The sequence below is a fragment of the Notolabrus celidotus genome, chromosome 14 (genome assembly GCF_009762535.1).
Source record: "Notolabrus celidotus isolate fNotCel1 chromosome 14, fNotCel1.pri, whole genome shotgun sequence".
Taxonomy (NCBI): Eukaryota; Metazoa; Chordata; class Actinopteri; order Labriformes; family Labridae; genus Notolabrus; species Notolabrus celidotus.
Window position 1 is genome coordinate 4367501 of NC_048285.1, and position 19609 is coordinate 4387109.

At 45.2% G+C, this 19609-nt stretch overlaps 1 protein-coding gene and 1 long non-coding RNA gene across 2 annotated transcripts; both read right to left on the reverse strand.

The window, feature by feature from the left end:
• Positions 1-609: 609 nt before the first annotated feature.
• On the reverse strand, positions 610-16194 carry LOC117825398 (alpha-2-macroglobulin-like). Its single transcript, XM_034701230.1, has 28 exons — positions 16089-16194; positions 15561-15670; positions 15304-15471; positions 14788-15015; positions 14587-14650; positions 14369-14514; positions 14136-14285; positions 13850-14011; positions 13651-13753; positions 10054-10165; positions 9295-9520; positions 8909-9035; positions 8691-8812; positions 8271-8322; positions 8059-8142; positions 7773-7949; positions 7551-7626; positions 7126-7282; positions 6820-6894; positions 3376-3538; positions 2937-3124; positions 2536-2748; positions 2162-2286; positions 1895-1985; positions 1733-1801; positions 1543-1648; positions 978-1019; positions 610-678 (listed from the first exon to the last, which is right to left on the reverse strand). The coding sequence occupies exons 1-28, from the start codon at positions 16177-16179 to the stop codon at positions 674-676; spliced, it is 3432 nt and encodes a 1143-aa protein (XP_034557121.1). The 5' UTR covers positions 16180-16194; the 3' UTR covers positions 610-673.
• An 825-nt stretch (positions 16195-17019) lies between these two features.
• LOC117825408 lies at positions 17020-18533 on the reverse strand. The gene is made up of 3 exons (XR_004633843.1): positions 18432-18533; positions 18265-18349; positions 17020-17116 (listed from the first exon to the last, which is right to left on the reverse strand). It is a non-coding gene; the product is annotated as an uncharacterized LOC117825408 (long non-coding RNA).
• Between the last annotated feature and the right edge of the window lie 1076 nt (positions 18534-19609).

Genomic DNA, 19609 nt, shown 5'->3' on the forward strand with positions numbered 1-19609 from the left:
CTCCCACATGTAAAAGACAAAATCTGCAATGAGATAAGATGAACTGCTTTGTCCATGAGGGTGCGCCAAAACCAAAAACATGCCTGTTCCTCAGTTTGAAAGTTGGGGTTGGCAGTTTCGGAAAACTAGCATGAATTTGAATGTAGCATTTCCTCATGACTCCGTCTAACCCCTCCCCTCCTCCCCTCCTCCCCTCATCTACATTTCTGTAGGACTTACTAAATGTCATTAATTCTTCTGCTTGTCAGAGCCCCGTGGTTAGAGCTTTTTAGACTCTGATCCGGACTACAGTCCTGAGCAAAGCACCTCATCGGGTCAGAGGGGACAGGCCAGAGGTCGAGCATCAGGAAATAAAGATAATTTTAACCAGTATAACAAAAAGTGTATCTAAATCTGATTACCAACCCCAGCTTTAAGTTGTAGTTGTCAAAGATTCAGTGCTTCTTGCTGACCTCTTTTTGTTCTTTTTCAGCTTACATCTGCAGTTACTAAAGAGAGTATTCATTCAGCAGCAGATTTTTGTGCAGCCCTTAAAGAGGTCAGAGAATATACTTACTGAAGGTATAATAAATAAACACATGGAGGCATAAAAAAGAAACAATTCACTGATGACTTTGAACAAAATGGAGCTTTATTTAGGATCTTCCTGGAACCATCAAGACAACACAGGTGTTCAACCTGTAAATGAACAGAACATATGAATGAGTCACTTTATGACAAGGTTTTATAATGAATTTATTACACAGGAATGATCATTAATTTATTAAAAGATAGTGGGCTCTTAAGAGGAGCAACTACAAAATGTGCCATGAGAACTTTAAAAACCCAAAAGTTGCAAAAGAAAGGACTTCTAAATATCCTGATGCCCCTTTGAATTCTTCTTTTGAGTTGAGACATTTCCATCAGAAAATAACAAGGAACACAAATCATGTCAAGAAAACTCTACAATTAAGCAAGTGATCCACTCTCAGACTTACCTGCAACACAGGGGTAGGTGTACTGAGTCTCAGCCTTGTCATCTGGGAGGAAGAGGAAGAACAATCAGGAGGAGAAGAAGAGAAACTGAACAAATCAGACACTGAAGTATTCTGTGTGTAGTTGTTGTGTAGTTGTTGTGTAGTTGTTGTGTAGTTGTTGTGTAGTTGTTGTGTAGTTGTTGTGTTGCACATGCACACTCAGATTCACTGAGAATGGGTCGCGGCTGCTAACAACACCAAGAACTACACTTCATTCGCTCCCGCTATCTCTTCAGCCTCAGGATCAGACATGAAGCATATTTTACTTTAATATTCACGTTTTATTTTGATTATAATAATTATAGTAACGTCAAAGTAATATTAACAGACTTTATATTCTGCTGTTAGGAGTTGGTTTATGAATCCTCCTGAAAAGCTGCTCTTCTCTGCAGCATTAGTAACAGAGCATCTCATTCATTACTGATGATATGGGATGGTTTGTATCCAGGTGCATTAGAGACACCAGTTTGAATTTTAGGATCTTATATCAAACAAAAAGTGTGTAAGGTCTGAATGTGTGGTTTACTTGGCTGGTAGTAGTCATAGATGTTGACCACAGCTGGCTTCAGGTTCTGCACTTGGATCTCCTGGATGAGCTCTAACTTGTGATTGATGGCTATGTCCTTCGGCAACTGGTGGAAGACAAACAGACGGTAATCAGTAACGTATCTGCACATCTTAGCTCCGTCTTTGTTCCTCCCTGTGATTCCTCTCACCTCCTTAAGATACACCAAAACATGGTCTTTGTTCTGTTCAACACGATCCACCAGCAGGGCGCCTTTGAGCTGTGAGAAGAGCACAGTCAGCTGAGTCATCATCACCTTCATCATGACATCAGAGAATGCTCAGGTTTAAAGTTACTGTTAAAAAAAGCTCACCTTCTTCAGAGACTCAGGGTTCGGGATAAATCCAGAGAGCATTTTGAGGTCCAGGATCACCATGTTCGTAGTCGGCTCCTCACCGTAGTATCTTTGACATGACAATAAAATGAGTCACTTACAAGACCAAATCACTAGCTGGACCTTCTCCTGAACACCATCACTGTTATTACAAGTGCCTTTGTACAAGACTTAGTCCAGATCAATACATCTGAAAGATGAGAGTGGGGGGCCAGAGTTGAACCAGCCCTCCTAATTTAAACTCACAGGGTCTTGGTCTTCAGAGTAAGCTTGCGTCTGTTAGAAGTGCCTCCACAAAGGGCTTCAGGTTGGACCTCCACCCTGAGCTTGGTGCCATCAGTAGGAGTTGGGATGTTGTAGTGAAGAGAAATCTGGAAAACAGGTCAACGACAACAACATCAGAACTTCCTCTGCTGTGATTTAGACAGCAGCCAAACCTGGACCCCCTGAGACTCTAATCGTGGAAAGCTTTACAATGTTTCATTTAAACAAATCACATGTTAAACGTCAGAGCATCATTTGTACTTGTGAGTGTTTTACATGTTAAACATCCAAAGATCACATGCCCTGTTGACCTCTGGATACACCCCTGGGAAAAGAGCCTCAACATGTTCACTGACCTGAATGGAAGCACAGGAAGTTCCCTTCACCTCCAGGCTGTACTTTCCTGTCCCATCCTTCAGCAGCTCCTCCTGGTAGAGCAGCTTGTTGTCCTGGTTCACGTCAAACATCAGCTGACCGCTGGGAGACTGGACCGCCACTGTGCTTGAACCTTCTGGACTGAACACACGAGTGGAGTAGAGAGCCAGAGCCTGCAGAGCCACCACTGTGTCCTAAAACATGCAAACAGAGACAACATGACATGGGATCAGTATTATTTTATGGTGATTTATTGATGGGAGAAACTGCAGCACTCGTTTTGACAACGATGAACCGATGCTGAGTCTCTCTGAGGCGCTGTCCATTCTCTGAAATACATTTTCTGCTGACTGATCAACAGTAACTCTTGTTTGAGCGGTACCTGTGTGGAGGAGAAGCCTCCGTAATAGTTCTGCTGGGTGGTCAGCCATCTGACGATGCCGGTGGAGTATCCCAGTTCTTCAGCAGAAGGAGAGACACTGAGTACGGACAGCAGCACATAAGAGCTGATCTCCACAGAAAGAGGGTAGGAGGTGTCTGTCGCTGACTGAGACCAGTGGAGGTAACCTCCTAAATCAGCCACAAATAGAAAGACATGCACAAAGTGAGCTACACTCACAGAGGGAATTATTTAAAGCTCCTGTAACTCAAGGTGTGTGTTGATGTTGGCTCCCCCTGTGGACAAAGCAGGCATTGCTCATTTTTTCTAGTACACGGAAGTAGTGTTTTCTAACTCTGAAATCTCTCCCTGCTTTATTTGAACGCTCTGATGTTTCACTCATCAGATATCTCCTCAGAGGAGCTTTAAGCTGATGACCCACCTGAGCGTATTGCTACTGTGTCAAGGTGCCTCAGGAGCTGGCCTCGGGTCTCTATGTCTCCAGCCAGGGTGAAGACGTACGCCATCAGTGCTGTGGCGTAGGTGTTGCTGAGGTCACCCAAGGACGCCTTGAGACAGGACAGGCCGTTGCTCACCACAGGATTCTACAATCAGTCCAAAGACATGATTTAATCATCAATCAGCCATTAAAATAAATGAATTATTATGATGTCAGGCTCCCCTCCATGGGTCGCCACCTTAACGCGGTGGAGGGTATTTGAGTGCCTTAATGATCCTAGAAGCTATGTTGTCGGGGGAAATTGTCCCTGGTAAGGACTCCCAAGGCAAACAGGTCCTAGGTGAGGGGACAGACAAAGTGTGGCCCCAAGACACCTGATGACGAATAAAAACAGGACCAAGTGTACCCTGTCCGGAGGGCCACCGAGCCTCACCCTGGAGCCAGGCCTAGGGTTGGGGCCCACAGGCGAGCGCCTGGTGGCCGGGCCTTCAACCATGGGGCCCGGTCGGGCCCAGCTCGAATGGGTCACATGGATTCGTCCTCCCGTGGACTCACCACCCGCAGGGGGACTCACAGGGGTCCGGTGCAGTGTGGATTGGGCGGTGGCCAAAGGCGGGGGCCTTGGCGGTCCGATCCTCGGTTACAGAAACTGGCTTTTGAAATGTCACTTCTCTGGTGGGGTAGGAACCGGAGTTGGTGCGGGAGGTTGAGAGGTACTGGCTAGATATAGTCTGGCTCACCTAACCCTCTAGGCACGGCTCGGGTTCTGGAACCAACCTTCTCTTCTTTTCTGGATTTGTGCCGGGTGAGAGGCGGAGGGCAGGTGTGGGCTTGCTCATATCTCCCCTGCTCTCTGCCTGTGTGTTGGAGTTTTCCCTGGTGGATGAAAGGGTTGATTCCCTGCGCCTTCGGGTCGGGGAATGGGTCCTGACTGTTGTTTGCGCTTATGCACCGAACGGCAGTTCAGAGTGCCCACCCTTTTTGGAGGCTTTGGGACGGGTGCTGGAAGGCGCCCAACTGGGGACTCCATTGTCCTGCTGGGGGACTTCAATGCTCACGTGGGCAATGACAGCGTAACCTGGAGGGGTGTGATTGGGAGGAACGGCCTGCCGGATCTGAACTTGAGCGGTGTTCGGTTGCTGGACTTCTGTGCTAGTCACAGTTTGTCCATAACGAACACCATGTTCGAACATAAGGGTGTTCATAAGTGCATGTGGCACCAGGACACCCTAGGTTGCAGATTGCTGATCGACTTTGAAGTCGTATCGGCTGATCTGCGGCCGTATGTTCTGGACACTTGGGGGAAGAGAGGAGCAGAGCTGTCAACTGATCACCACCTGGTGGTGAGTTGGATCATGTGGCGGCGGAGGATGCCGGACAGACCTGGCAGACCTAAACGGACAGTGAGGGTCTACTGGGAACGTCTAGCGGAGGACCCTGTCAGGCTGGTTTTCAACTCCTATCTCCGGCACAGCTTTGACCGCGTTCCGGGGGTGGCGGGGGACATGGAGTCAGAATGGGCCCGGTTCAATGTTGCCATTGCTGAGGCGGCTGTCGGAGCTGCGGCCGCAAGGATGCTGGTGCTAGTCATGGCGGTAATCCCCGAACCTGCTGGTGGACACCAGATGTGAAGGGTGCCATCAAGCTGAAGAAGGAGTCTTACAGGTCATGGCTGGCTTGTGGGACTCCGGAGGCAGCTGACAGGTACTGGCAGACCAAGTGGTCTGCGGCCCGGGCGGTCACCGAGGTGAAAACTCGGGCGTGGGAGAGGTTTGGTGAGGCCATGGAGGAAGACTTTCAGTCCGCCTTCGAAGAAATTCTGGCAAACTGTCCGGCGGCTTAGGAAGGGGAAGCGGCCCTTTGTTCGCACTGTTTACAGTGTCGATTTAGAGCTGCTGACCTCGACTGAGAGTATAGTCGGGCGGTGAAAGGAATACTTCGAGGATCTCCTCAATTCCACCGGCATGCATTCCGAGAAGGAACCGGAGCCGAGGGATTTGGTGGTGGGCTTGCTCATTACTGGGGCCGAGGTCGCGGAGGCAGTCAAACAGCTCCGAAGCGGCAGGGCCCTGGGGGTGGATGAGATCCGCCCCGAGTTCCACAAGGCTCTGGATGTTGTAGGGCTGTCATGGTTGACACGCCTCTGCAACGTTGCATGGACATCGGTGACTGTGCCTCTGGAGTGGCAGATGGGTGTGGTGTTTCCCCTTTTCAAGGAGGGGGACCAGAGGGTGTGTTCCAACTATAGGGTGATCACACTCCTCAGCCTCCCTGGAAAAGTCTACTCAAGGGTGCTGGAGAGGAGACTCCGGCTGTTGGTTGAACCTCGGATGCAGGAGGAACAATGCGGTTTTCGTCCTGGCCGTGGAACACTGGACCATCTCTACACCCTCGGGAGGGTGCTGGAGGGGGCATGGGAGTTTGCCCAACCAAGTCCACATGTGCTTTGTGGACTTGGAGAAGGCTTACGACCGTGTCCCCCGAGGTATCCTTTAGGGGGTGCTCCGGGAATATGGGGTGGATGGCCTGTTGCTACGGGCCATTCAGTCTCTGTATTGTCGGAGCCAGAGTTTGGTTTGCATTGCCGGCAGTCAGTCAAATTCGTTCCCAGTTGGGGTTGGACTCCGCCAGGGCTGCCCTTTGTCACCGGTTCTGTTCATAACTTTTATGGACAGAATTTCTAAGCGCAGCCAAGTGGTGGAGGATGTCCGGTTCGGTGGCCTTGGGATTCCATCTCTGCTCTTTGCAGATAATGTCGTCCTATTGGCTTCGCTGTACCGGTCTGTTGTGGTGAAGAGGGAGCTGAGCCAGAAGGCAAAGCTCTCAATTTACCGGTCAATCTACGTTCCAACCCTCACCTATGGTTCCGAGCTGTGGGTAGTGACCGAAAGAACAAGATCGCGAATACAAGCGGCCGAAATGAGCATTCTCCGCAGGGTGTCTGGGCTCGGCCTTAGAGATAGCGTCAGGAGCTCAGACATCCGGGAGAGGCTCAAAGTAGAGTCGCTGCTCCTCCGGATCAAGAGGAGCCAGATGAGGTGGTTCGGGCATCTGGCCAGGATGCCTCCCGGGCGTCTCCCTGGGGAGGTGTTTCGGGCATGTCCATCTGGGAGGAAGCCACGGGGAAGGCCCAGGACACGCTGGCGAGATTATGTCTCTCAGCTGGCCTGGGAGCGCCTCGGTATCCTCCCAGAAGAGCTGGTGGAAGTGGCCGGGGAGAGGAGTGTCTGGGCTTCCGTGCCGGGGCTGCTTCCCTGCTGGGGCTGCTGCCCCCGCGACCTGGACCCGGATAAGCGGAAGAAGATGGATGGATGGATGGATGAATGGATGGATGGATGATCAGGCTCAGGATAAACAAAAGTTTCAATTCTTTCAAACAGAAAACAACAACAACAGAGCTGTTTGTACTTTCAAGAGTTTACTCACACTAACAGACGAGTTCATCTCCAGGAAGCCAGCAATGATGTACGCAGTGAGAGTCACTTCATCAGACACACCGCCCTGCAGAGAGGAAGTTATAAACAGGTATGCATCAATGGACCTCTAACATCCAGACTAAAAGTACTAATACAGGTGATATTTTGTGGACTCCTTATCTCATAATCACGAGGTAAGAATCACAAAATCATAAAAACAGACCCTTTAAGGATTTGATTCAAAGAGCTGACTTGTTTGTGACTGACATACCACTAACTCAGTCCTTGTTTTTCTATGTGTGCTGTTTCTGCTCACCTTCATTCTGTTGTTGAAGAGTTTTCCCGACTTTTCAAAACAGCCTTGTTCCCGCTGCTTGCTCTCCAGCCAGGTCTTTGACTCTTGAATCTTTACTGGGTCGATGAAGACGAAGGACTGTGCTTTGGCAAAGGATCTCACCACGAAAGCTGTCAGCCTGAGGACAACAAACAAATCATAACATGGTCTAAGTGAGTACTTGATTCTGATTGGCTGCAGAGTGTCCATTATTCCCTGATAACCATTGACTGCATAAAAAGAAGGATGACATGACAGCTCCTCAAACGTGAAGCCCTCTGATTGGCTGCAGTGTAGGTCATAAAGCCCGTCTCTTCCATGTTTGCAGATGATTCAGACAAAGAAAGAAAGGTTGATTGTGATGCATGATGGATTAACGTGTGGATATGACTCAGACATGTTCTCACCAGGTGTTCCCCGATCCCGTTCCAAACGTGCTGTAAGCACCTCCAGCATGTTTGTAGTTCAGCTGTCTCTGGTAGCCTGTGGAACAAGAATAGATGCATGTTATCACTTTGAGATTCACATCTTCAGATCTGAGGCAGATTAAACTGAGGTAATCATTTGGTTTAAGATGGAGGAGTTAAAAACTATAAATATAACATAGTATAAAAACCACAGACACACACCACTGGTCAGGAAGTTAGCCGACTTATCCATGATTTTGGGGGTCAGTTGCTGGGTGTTTTTCAGGTATTGGAGGATGTAGATGTTGGGGGCCAGGAGTGCCATGTTCTGTTCGCCACATCCGTACGGCATCCGCAGCAGCCCGTCCAGGTTCTTCAGAGCTCGGCCCAGGATGTCACCTGCACAGAAACATTGACTCACTAACGGCACACAGGTAACTAAACTGACCTTTGATTGAAGTTGGTAAGACGCACTGTTAGGTCACTCAAAATGAAACCGTCAGTTTACCCAGGACTGAAACAAGAGCACGAGCAGATCCATCAATCACGTTAGCAGGAAGCTGTATGTTTATTTCCTCCGTCAAAGCCTCATCTGTAAACAGAGAACAAATCACAGAGAGGGATTAAAGCAGAGCTCGGGACTAAAACAAAGATGTTAAATCCACATTGAGACGATAAGATTGGGATGTTGATGGCATCTTTTGCATGAACCACACTGACCTTTAGGACAGAGCAGCCAGTTGTGGGTCTTTGTCATCTCGGTTCCTTCAGCCTGAGGGGATGAAGATGAAAGTCTCAGAGTTTACATTTTCAATGTAATGATACAGAGTAAACTGTTCAACTTTAAAGCTCATATGAGGAACTTTAGGTTTCTGTGGACAAAGGCAGCACATATAAATCTCTTTCCTTATCTCGTCCTCTTCATGCATAGATAGTGTTTTCAGACCAAAGATCTCAGCCTCCTTACTAGTGAAAGAGATGCCTGCCTACCTAACATGTATTTTGATTTTAAAGTCCTTTAAGAAGGCGGGTTTATACTGCAGCCAGTCAATAGATGGAGCTCCAAATGTTTCAGCATCACTTTTAGGGAGCTGTCATGTCATCCATCTTTTATACAGTCTACAGTTCAAAGGTACCAACCTTCACTATGAGAGATTTTGTGACCACGTCGATACGACCTCTCTCTGGGACGTTCACGATCTCATTGTTACAGGAAGCATGGGACGCCACAGCCTCAGCGGTCATAGTCACGTTTACATCCCCTAAAAGAAGATAAACAAACAAACACAGTGTAAATCTTGAAGTCACATTGTTGGTTTTCAGTTTATCAATGGTGGGGACAAAAACCTGAGCCTCACCTAAGGCTGCGGGGGCCATGATCCAGCTGAGGGTCTTGCGCTCGTTGCGACACAAACAGGATGTGTACTGGTCACCAGAGAGAGGGGTGAGGGTGTAATCCAAGGAGGGAGTTGGAGTCACAGTGACCTGTTCAAAAGACACAAATACTATTATATGATATTCAAAATGCAAACCTGGAATCCAGGTAGAAAATATTAAAGAAGGCTTTTTAAAATAACACTGATCAGGTTTTGACCTGAAATCCGCCTTATCACAGACCAACTGTTTAGAAAACAACGAGTACCTATGATCTGTTTCAGGGCGCCCCTTAGTGACTGTTTAAATGCTGCTCACTTTTTAGATGGAAATAAAGGTATCAGAAGTCCATCATGTACTGTACACTCACCATGATGCAGCTGGACAGGTAGCTCAAGACAGTCACCTTCAGCTCAAAGTTCTCCCCTCGGATGATGGAGTACGGCAGGCTGAGCTCCAGGAAGAAGGGCTGGAAGACGGTGAGCTCTTTACGAGGAGCCAAGCCGAAACCTTGAGGGGACAAACAGAAAGCCTCCGTCTCCCAGGTGGTGATGGTGTCAGGGACGGTGAGGGGGATGACTTTGGTTCCAGACGCTCTGAACCAGCAGAAACATATATCCCACAGTAAGTGTCACTCTGAGTCAACAACCAAAGCAGTTTACAGAGCTGGAAAATTCAACAGTTCAATATATAGAGCACTTTCAAAACAAGGCAAAAATACTGACCTTGATGTAATATCTGGAATAATGATCATACAGTCATGTATGAAGTCTAGTATGTCCTGTTTTATTTTGTAGTTTTTGATCCCTGTGTTTCCCGTTTAGTTTTACTTCCTGCTCTTGTGTGTTTCCCTCCTTTTTGATCAGCTTCATTAGTTTCACCTGTTACTTGGTGTTTAGTTCTTTGTTTCCCTGACCTGTGTTAAATCATTGTATGTCTTCTTTGTCTTCTCTGTGTTCTTTTCTTCCAGTGTTTCCTTGAGTGTCTTCTTTTGGACTGTTTGGATTTGGTTTCTTGGACATTTGTTAAGCACAATTTTGTTTGTTCTTTTGTTTTTTAATCTTATTCAGCACATGGGTCCTCTTGTTTTTTGCTAGACTCATGACACTGTCGTCTGAGAGAAGCTTACCCAATTTCCACCATGTCCCATATCCAAGTCTCAGGGAAAAAACTGCGGACTGTCTCCACAGGTGCAGCCTCTATCTCTATATCATAATGAGGAACCATTGCATAAGTAACATCTGTAAAGAGAGCAGAAAATATTTCATCAGAAGATAAAAGACAATCCACAAAATACTACCAGAATCAATACCTAACAACTGGGGTGCTCAATATTGGTCTGATATATTATCTCCTGATGGGAATCGTATTATTGTCTACTTTTTTGATAACACAATTGCAACAGATAAAACAATTGATAACAATTAATCAATTCCTAATTATTATGATCATGATCATGCACCACGAGACAGCGTGTCATTGCCTGAAAGGGGGCGTTACATGTAGGGCTATGGAGCTGTTTTACTGTGGGTTTTATTTGCTGTTTAAATGCACATTTCATACTGTCATGTCCCACAGAATGTGCCGGAGAAAACACGTTGTTGTCATTGTTTCGTTTATTTCGATCTATAAAGTCAGCACGAGCAGCCGAGTCCTCGTGTCCCTCCTGTCACCCAGTGTGGTGTACATTTCTCCAGATGTCATCCTGATCAATTGTGGAGACTGTAATGCTGATCGATGCCTTGCTTGTGCTCTGTGGATTCATTTAATCATCCAGTTCAAACATACAGTGGATAGCAAAAGTCTACACACCCCTGTTAAAATGCCAGGTTTTGTGTTGTAAAAAAATTAGACCAAAATACAGTTGTGCTCATAAGTTTACGTACCCTGGCAGAATTTAGGATTTCTTGGGTAGTTTCTGTTGTCATTATGATATAAAAAGAGTAAACACAGTTTACTCTTTTCATTGTCTACTCAGTCAGACAATAATTGACTTGACCCAATCACTAACCATGAGTGACAAAAAAGTTTTTCTCTTATCATTCCTATTCTCTGAAAAACGGCCAAAAAACCCAAAACAAATTCTGCCAGGCTATGTAAACTGATGAGCACAACTATAAACCATGTCAGAACTTTCTCCACCTTTAATGTGACCTATAACGTGAACAATACAATTGAAAAAATTTTAAATCTTTTAGGGGGAAGAATAAAAAAATAAAATAATGTGGTTGCATAAGTGTACACACCCTTTAATAATTGTTTGAAGCACCTTTTGATTTTATTACAGCACTCCATTTTTTGTGTAGGAGTCTATTAGCATGGCACATCTTGACTTGGTGATATTTGCCCATTCTCCTTTACGAAAAAGCTCCAAATCCATCAGATAGTGAGGCGGCTCCTGTGCACAGCCCTCTTCAGACCACCCCACAGATATTCAACTGGATTCAGGTCTGAACTTGTAACAGTTGGAGTGTGAATGTTGTTATACCTGGTAGCGCCACCTTTCTGAGTCAGCCGGTTACATACAGAGAAGTTGCTCCTCTTGAGCCCGCAGAGTTTTTGTATGATAGTCAGACAGAGACGCTCTCTCTGTCTGCTCCTCTAATGACGAGCTGGTTTAAGCTGTGCCTGTCTTTTTTTTTTTTTTTTTTCTTTTTCTCTTTTCTGCATATATATTTCTGGTTTGTGTCATGTTTGTCACAAACTGTCAAATATTAATGCAATTTATTCTTGCAGCAAAAGAAAAGAAAGAAAACCTTTTTCTTCTGTGCTTGTGACTGTGTGCATGCGACCATCACCATCCCTCTTAGAACTCTGGCCTATCTTTTATTGACAGCTAATATCATGTTCTGTAAAAGAGGGCGTGCACACCTAGGTGGGCCAAAAAAAATTAAAAAAATAAGAGAAAGTGAAAGAAAGATTACATAAGGATATACAAAGGGACAGGGAAAGAGAAGGAGAGAGAGACCTAACACACTTAGATGGAGAGGGACCATCTCACCATGATGCCAAAAAAAATCCGTGGGGTGATACTAATGATTAAGCAACCCTTAGTGTCCACAATCATTACTGAAGCTTGGGTCGCAGAGGGTTGCCGCCGTGTTGTGTTCTATTTGTGTAACAAGACCACCACTGGTGCAGATGAAACCACTTGGGTCAGATCAGCCGAGCGGTACGGCCCGGCACCCGGGCCACGAGAGCAGTCAGACCGAAGGGCCCAACCCGCCGCGGGAGACCCAGGCCAGGGGACAAGCCAAGGACCCAGACCGGAAGCAAACAGGTACCGCCGGAGCACCCAGGGCGACCCCCAGGTCACCCAGCAGGAGGAAAGGGGGGCGAGGGGGGAGAGATCCTGCAGCCCCCCCAAGGGACACCCCCACAACACCGCCCCCACAGCCCCCCAAGACGAAGCCAAAGGAGCCACCAGGGCCGAGGGGGCCCAGCACCAGGAGCAGACAGCCAGGCAGACGGGCAGGACCAGTACCAGAGCCCGCCAACCGGCGCACCGGAGCGGGGGGAGGGCGGAGGCGGCAGGGCCAATCCCCCCTGCCCCCCCCCAGACGGCCCGACCACTCCCCCCAGCCACGCCTCCCACCCACGCCCTGCGACTGATGGACCAGGCCGCGGGGGCATGGAGGGACACCCCAATGGCTGCCGTAGTAACACCCCCCCAGCTGCGCGCCACCCCACCCCCCAAAGAGGACCGCGAGGGAACCCCGGGAAACCCGGCCCCGAGGGCAGCCGTGGACCAGGCCCCCACAGGGGAGGGGGCAGCAGGGGGACGAAGGGTGACAGGGACACCAGCCACCCACCCAGCCCCGATGGACCCCCAACGAGTAGGGCCAAGCCAAACACTAAGCTGTGCCTATCTTTCCGTTTGTCATGTGTGATGGACGAATATAGTGCCGTGGAGACCTTGCTTTGTGAGGTCCACTGTTATTTTCTGTTTAATAAACTGCTGTGTGGAAATCCCCACTCTTTCCTCTTTCATCTGATGCTACTTGCTATCTTGGGTCAATTGCTACCTGCTACGACCGACCGCTAGCTCTCTCCACCTACACTAGCTAACGTTACAAACTCTGTCTGGGCCATTCCAAAACTTGAATCTTCTTCTGGTGAAGCCATGCTTTTGTTGATTTGGATGTATGCTTTGGTTCGTTGTCGTGTTGAAAGGGGAAATTCCTCTTCATCTTCATCTTTCTAATGGAGGTTTTGTGTTAAACTGACTGGTGTTTGTAACTGTTCATACTTCCCTCCACCTTGACTGAGGGCCTGGTTCCAGCTGAAGAAAAACAGCCCCAAAGCATGATGCTGCCCCCACCATGCTTCTCTGTGAGTCTGGTGTTCTTTATGTGATGTGCAGTGTTGTTTTTATGCCAAACATACCTTTTGGAATCATGGCCAAAAGCTGACATTTTAACAGGGGTGCGTAGACTTATGCTATCCACTGTTAGGGGCTGGACTGTGCTGCCTCCTGTGGCCTATGGTAACACAACACTCTTTCATGTTGGCACACTTCATGGAAGATAGGGGCAGGGTGAGAAGGAGCTTACGTAGATTTAAAGAGACACACCAGATTTCGTTTTGAGAAAGGCTCTTTAAAGCTGGTCCAAAACCTCCTCTGGAGCTTGATTCATCTAATATGTTGACTGACACATAGTAAAGACGTTTCATTTAAACAAAAGGGGACTGTAATAAATGGTTGGAAAAAGGCGTGATATGTCACCTTGAATATCCATATCGTATGCGAGGTAGTATTCCATTTCTCTAGACCTCATGCATGTAGGCATTGTGCTTAACAAATTGGTTGCCATCTTCAGTCCTACATTCTACATAATCCAAAAAAGAACAAAAAGAGATCACGTCAGAGTTTTTTAAACACAACAACAAAAAAATTTAACACTGGAAACAATGTGTGAACACACCTGGAAAACATTATAAGCATCATCTGTAGGGTAGGGTTGGGGGTACAGGAAGTCCTCATCATCCACAATTGTGGTTATTCTTGATCTCTTAATGCATTCAACAGGGTCTTCAGCTGCATTTGGAATAGAAGTTGATTTTGTCACAGGCAACAGATTGAATATCTGAAGAGACAGAAATAGTTACAATGGTGAGACTCAGACAGATCTAAAAGGTTGCTGTCTGTACTAATGCTGCTTGATCCTAGAAAAAGACTAAAAGGCATTTGTGGTTGACTCCAGCCTTTACCTTGTCAACGTTCAGAGTTTTCCCTGGCTCCTTGATGAGGACGCTCTGGTCCACAGCGCTCAGACCACACAGAGAGTCAGGATGGGCGGTCACCTGCAGGGTGTTTTCCTCACCTGGGACAGCTGAGGACGGAGAAAACTCCAGAGACACCTAACACCAAGATAAATCCAGTTTTTAATGTGACATGAATGTGTGTATTGCACTTCAACTTCTATATCTGCCTACACACTGACCTTGTGACTGAAGCATTTCTCTGTGGTGAACTCAGCACTGTGGGCGATCACCGTCTCACTGGGGAGGACGGCGTACGCCACCACCTGGACGACTGGGGCTATCTCTGGAGACACTCTCAGCTTAAAGGACATCTGGCCCTCGGTCACTGAAACAGAACCAGGTTTTTATACACATATTTATAAACGTATATATAAATACGTGTGTGTATTCTTCCTACTTGGTTTATCCTGTACTTCAATCTGTTTGGATCCTTGCATCACGATGGCTCCTCTGGATAAGACCTACAGAGTTTAAAAGACACCCAGAAAAAGAAGCACTCCCTCACTGTGATGCTTCATTCTCTTTAACAGCAGATTCAAAATAAGTGTTTTCATTTTACATGTTGGGAAAACATTGCACTTAGAAGTAATTCACTCACCAGATACATCACATCTGCTTTGCCCTGAGCTTCCCCGACTACAAAAAACTTGATGTGGAGGTCTTCCTCTGTGTCGCAGGCAAGTGTTCTATCCTTCTTCTGCACCTCCAAGGAGCTGATCGTTTTAGTCTCTTGAGTTAAAGGTTTGATCTGCGACACTGTGTGCTCTCCACTTTGATAGAACGGAGTCTGATGGTTTTCATGCACATTGTGGGGTTTGCTGCTTGCCTAGATTGGGGAGAAACAAATTAAGAAATTAGCTTGTGTCTGCTGAGCTATAATCAAGCTTTAAAGGGAAAGTTCAGTTTTTATGAAGCGGGTTGTATGAGGTACATGTCAGTAGTAGTGTGTTAGTCACAGGGGATCTCTGTCAAATATTGTGAATTAGAAGTGTTCAAGTCAAACATCTATACAAGGTAATCATACTTTGTTGGGAGTTGAGGTGTCACTGTGTAATAAAGTTTACAGAGTTGATGTTTTCTTACAGATCTGAGTGTACTTTCACACCGTACTCACCGTGAGCTGGATGTCTCTGTTTATCTCGGCTGTGCTAATCGAGAAATTGGCGATACCTTCGCTGTCAGTTGTGACATTCTGCAGCAGACGTGGCGACCACCTACTACCCTCGAGCAGATACACCACCATGTTAGCGATGGGTGTACCATCGTAACGAACCGCTTTGACCTGTTAACAGCACAGAGTTTAATGAGTAAGAATCCATGGGAGCAATGTGGAAAGGATCTGAGCAGAAAGTAGTGATTGCTTGCACTTACTTTTCCCTCCACGACAGATCCCTGCTCGTAAAACTTGGGTGTGTCCATAAAGATGAACTTTCCAATAACATACGTGATCTCCAACCTCTTCTGACTTTGGTGTGAGATACCTGCACAAGAAGCCTTCATGTTAAAACTCTCCAGTGACCTTTGTGCTGAAACGCGTCTCGTGCACTTTCAGAAGTTGTTGTTTGAGTGTGCTCCTTTTTGCATTTGTAAGACTGTGTGAACCATATAAGATGAACAAGAGAGTTTATTCTGTGAAACACAGAGTTTGTTTGTATTGAATTAAAGAACAACACTGTCACACATTAAGAAATGTGCAGGAGTGCATGTGCAAATTGTCCAGTCAGTGTTTACAGTTATTCCAAGATCATTTTATTAACTCACTGACGTCCAGTGATCCCGGTTAACGTGGCAGAAAGGATTTACATGGTTGCTTTCTCTGTTTCAAACAGGTCCTGTATGTGTAAAACTATTGTTTCCACCAACGGTAAGGCACAAGGAGACTCGTCTCAACATACCAACCTGAGGACATCCCTTGGACCCGAGCCACAGGTCTGTGGAGTTTCACGTATTCAAAAATACTGGCTTTTGTGATGCGGTTGCTCGCTGACATCAGTCTGATCAGCTGCACCTGTATGCTAAGCTCATAGGTGGTCAATATTTAGACTTGCGTTATGTCTTTAGTTTGAAGCCGGATAATAAGTGGGATAATGTATAGAGAACAGGTGGTGATGCAAATTAGAATCATTTCAGGGTGACAGATCAACTCACCCTGTTGGAATTCTTATTTGCATAACCACCTGTTTACTATATTTCATCCCTTACTTGTAATTCTCTTTTGAAATTAACGCTATTTAAAAAATATGACATTGAGACTTGCCTGTTCCTTCCTCCTCCACACTGGCCGTCAGGTGCAGAGAGTCATGCAGCAGAGAGTCATGCAGCAGAATGTAATGCAGCAAACTCACATCAGGTTCTGTGAAATTGGACATCTTGATGACAAAAGTTGAACAGCCTGACTTGTCCGCCTGGAAAGTTCAATTCAATAGAATAGATTAAATTCAAATAGAAGATGTACTGTAGGTGGATGGAAGGATGTTTCAAACTTCACTCCTGTAATGCTCCTTATGAAACTGCACGAAAAACATTATAACCAAAGCAATTTAGATATTTAAACAAAGGTGAAAATTCATAACAAACGCAGCAGATTTCATTGCAAAGACATGTTTCCTATAAGCACCGTCAAAAAACTAAATTGACCATTTGGTATCTTAACTTTCACTCAGGGGCAAAAATCAGCTTCTAAATTTAAAAGAAATAATCATTTACATGTATTGTGATAATTATCAATGTCGACTGATAAGGGAAATGTTATTGTGGTAGCATTTTTGGCCATTTTCCCAAACCCTACCTGTTGTATCTCCCTATAGGAAAAGGAAAGTATATCAGGGGTCCCGCCTGGAAATATAGGGATCACGTATCTTATGCGCTTGAATGGTCGGAGCAACTCAATTTTGACATTGCCTGGCACAGGCTGTCCGTATGTATACCTACATGGATAAAGAAGAGAAGTGTTAATCAAACAGGTCAGTTTCTCAGGAAACTACTCAATGCAGTTTGATCCAATTCAGAGAACTGTGTTTGACCCTCTTAGGGTAAGGGATCTGTAGGAGGTTGCACCTGAAATACAAAGACAGATAACAAAAATGGATCTCCGGCACACTGGGATCCAGCACGCTCTCGAAACCTCTTTCACTGTTGCCATGCAACAAAGTTGTGTTTCTGTATTTAAAATGTACAAATTATGAAATATGGCTGAATGCACTGGAACCCAAATCTGACCCAGAAGGTTTGAAAGGGACAAAAAAATCCCCATGAACAAAGAACAGAGCAGGACGTTTCTGTTGGTAAGTATTACATTTCTTATTCTCTTTTGAAGAGATTCACCAATCTGTGATGTCATGAATTGAGCTAATCTCATTTGGCCCTCGCAGAAGTCTCATGAGACTTTTTGAACGAGGTGTTCAGACCATCCTGCAGTCTCATCCTGGGATTACTCCAAAACATAAAGTATTTACCTCACAATTTGGAACTTTGTCCACATTTAGTATTAACATCTAACAATTTAATGTTATATTTCTTTGTAAAATATGAAAGTGCACAACACCACCTCTTCAAAAGATCTGTCTTACCAGAGAAGATGGGTCTGTTTGGTAAAAGAGATAAGAAGACAATAAAGAAATATAAAACCTGAGGGGCATTTAGTAATCTAACTGCAGAAGAGACTTGGTTCAGGGTGGTCCGTCTCCATAGAAACTGTCTTTATTTCTCAACAGCACATGTTGTAGTAGATACATCTGAAATCACAGATTGCACTCATGCTCAAGAAGAAGTCTGTTAATTTCAAGTTTTTTTCTTTATGGTGGAATAAAAGAGAAAAGATGAAAAACAGCAAAGAAAAGGCAGGAAGGGTCACAGACACAAAAACTGAAGGCTACAACAGAAATCTATCAAATGTATGATGACATGTAAAGTAGACACGTAATGGACCACAGGATGTGATACGTCAGTGTTTAGGGACTGATGAACTGAAAAGAAAGATCTCTGTTTCACATCTATTGTCTTTGAACAAATATTAAAAGTGTTTTTATTGGTTTGGATTATTTATGAATGTGAGGAATGAAAGAATTTGACTTACTTTGCACATATTTGAGCTTTGATGTCTTCTTGCCCGATACTAACTGTCTCAGGTGTTTCTATTTTTACTTCAAATCTTGGCAGAACTGCAGACAAATTGAATTTGTTAACACTGTTGCTTCTTTACAGACATCAGAATGAAAGTTCTTAAGATAAACAGTAACTTACCGTATTTCTCCACCTTAAAACTGTGACGGATTTTCTGTTCACCCATCTGCACGATGACGTTGTAGGTTCCTTCACGGGCCTCAGAGTTCAATGAGTAAGAAAGCTGTAATATTTTGCCATCAGAGCTTTTCATCATCCACTGTCCGATCCTGTTACTTACAGAATCCTGTTTGAATAAGAGAAGTGGGAGATTAAGGTGAAACTGTGGCTCTCTCTCTAAATGCTTGGCCACATGTTTAAAAGTCATCTTGTCTTCAGGCACTTAAAGAAAACTTCATCAGTCACCAATTTAAATATGAATGATGTGTGTTGTGTTACCTCCAGTTCAATGACATTGTACTGTAGGGAAAAAAAGGTAAATAGAGACACATGTTAAAGGATGTTTTGGTTTTCATCAAGTTTCTATAACTTAACAACAGCTCTTATGATTAACATGCATTGAAATATACCCAGACTGCTTGCAATACGCGTCCTTATTTATCAAATCAGATCTATAAAAAGGGGGAGGTTGTTCAAATACTCACCCACTGATTGACAGGCCTGAACTTGCTGTCCAGTGAGATGACTCTGAATTGCACTAGAACACAAACAAAGAGGTTACTTGCACCTTTTAAATTCTACTATGGTAAAAAACATCCTGACAGTCCTCTGAAAGTGGCATCAAGAGAAACATGTGAAAAACATGTGACAGACAGAAACACAGCCCATCTCTTGGTACCATACTGTTACTGTCGTCAGAGATGAACTATCAGGGTTACCTGTTTGTCCTGGAAGGTAGATTGGTTTATCTGTTTGGACGAATGTGCTTGATTTGTAGGTTCTGAACATGACTTTTCGGACTTCTTTTGAGTAAAATGTTTGTCCTCGCACCTCCACCTCCAACTTCTGAACCTGATTGTGGACTAAAGGAGCCTGTGAGAGAAAGATACTTTTAGATCAATGGGAGAAATAATGATGTCCTATTAAAAAACCTCTCATAATAACTATCAATGTGAAACAAGTAAAGATTAGTTAATACATTAACCTAACCTGACCTGTGTGTAACAGTGTTTTATGAGTTACTGTTGACAGAGTCCAAATTAAAGAATGTTTTTACATATTTTTAGAATCAGCTGACCTGAAACTTAATGCAGGTGTGAAACTCCTGACTGGACGTCTCCTCCATTAGAGTCATGTTT

What these genes read in the sequence shown, in the direction of transcription:
- LOC117825398 (XM_034701230.1), bottom strand. Translation starts at nt 16,179, where the DNA reads ATGTCAGCGAGCAACCGCATCACAAAAGCCAGTATTTTTGAATACGTG. An exon ending in ACGGGATCGGGGAACACCTG is followed by an intron (nt 7,283 to 7,550) that starts GTGAGAACATGT and finishes TGTTGTCCTCAG; the next exon opens with GCTGACAGCTTTCGTGGTGA. An exon ending in GAGGCTTCTCCTCCACACAG is followed by an intron (nt 2,749 to 2,936) that starts GTACCGCTCAAA and finishes TGCATGTTTTAG; the next exon opens with GACACAGTGGTGGCTCTGCA.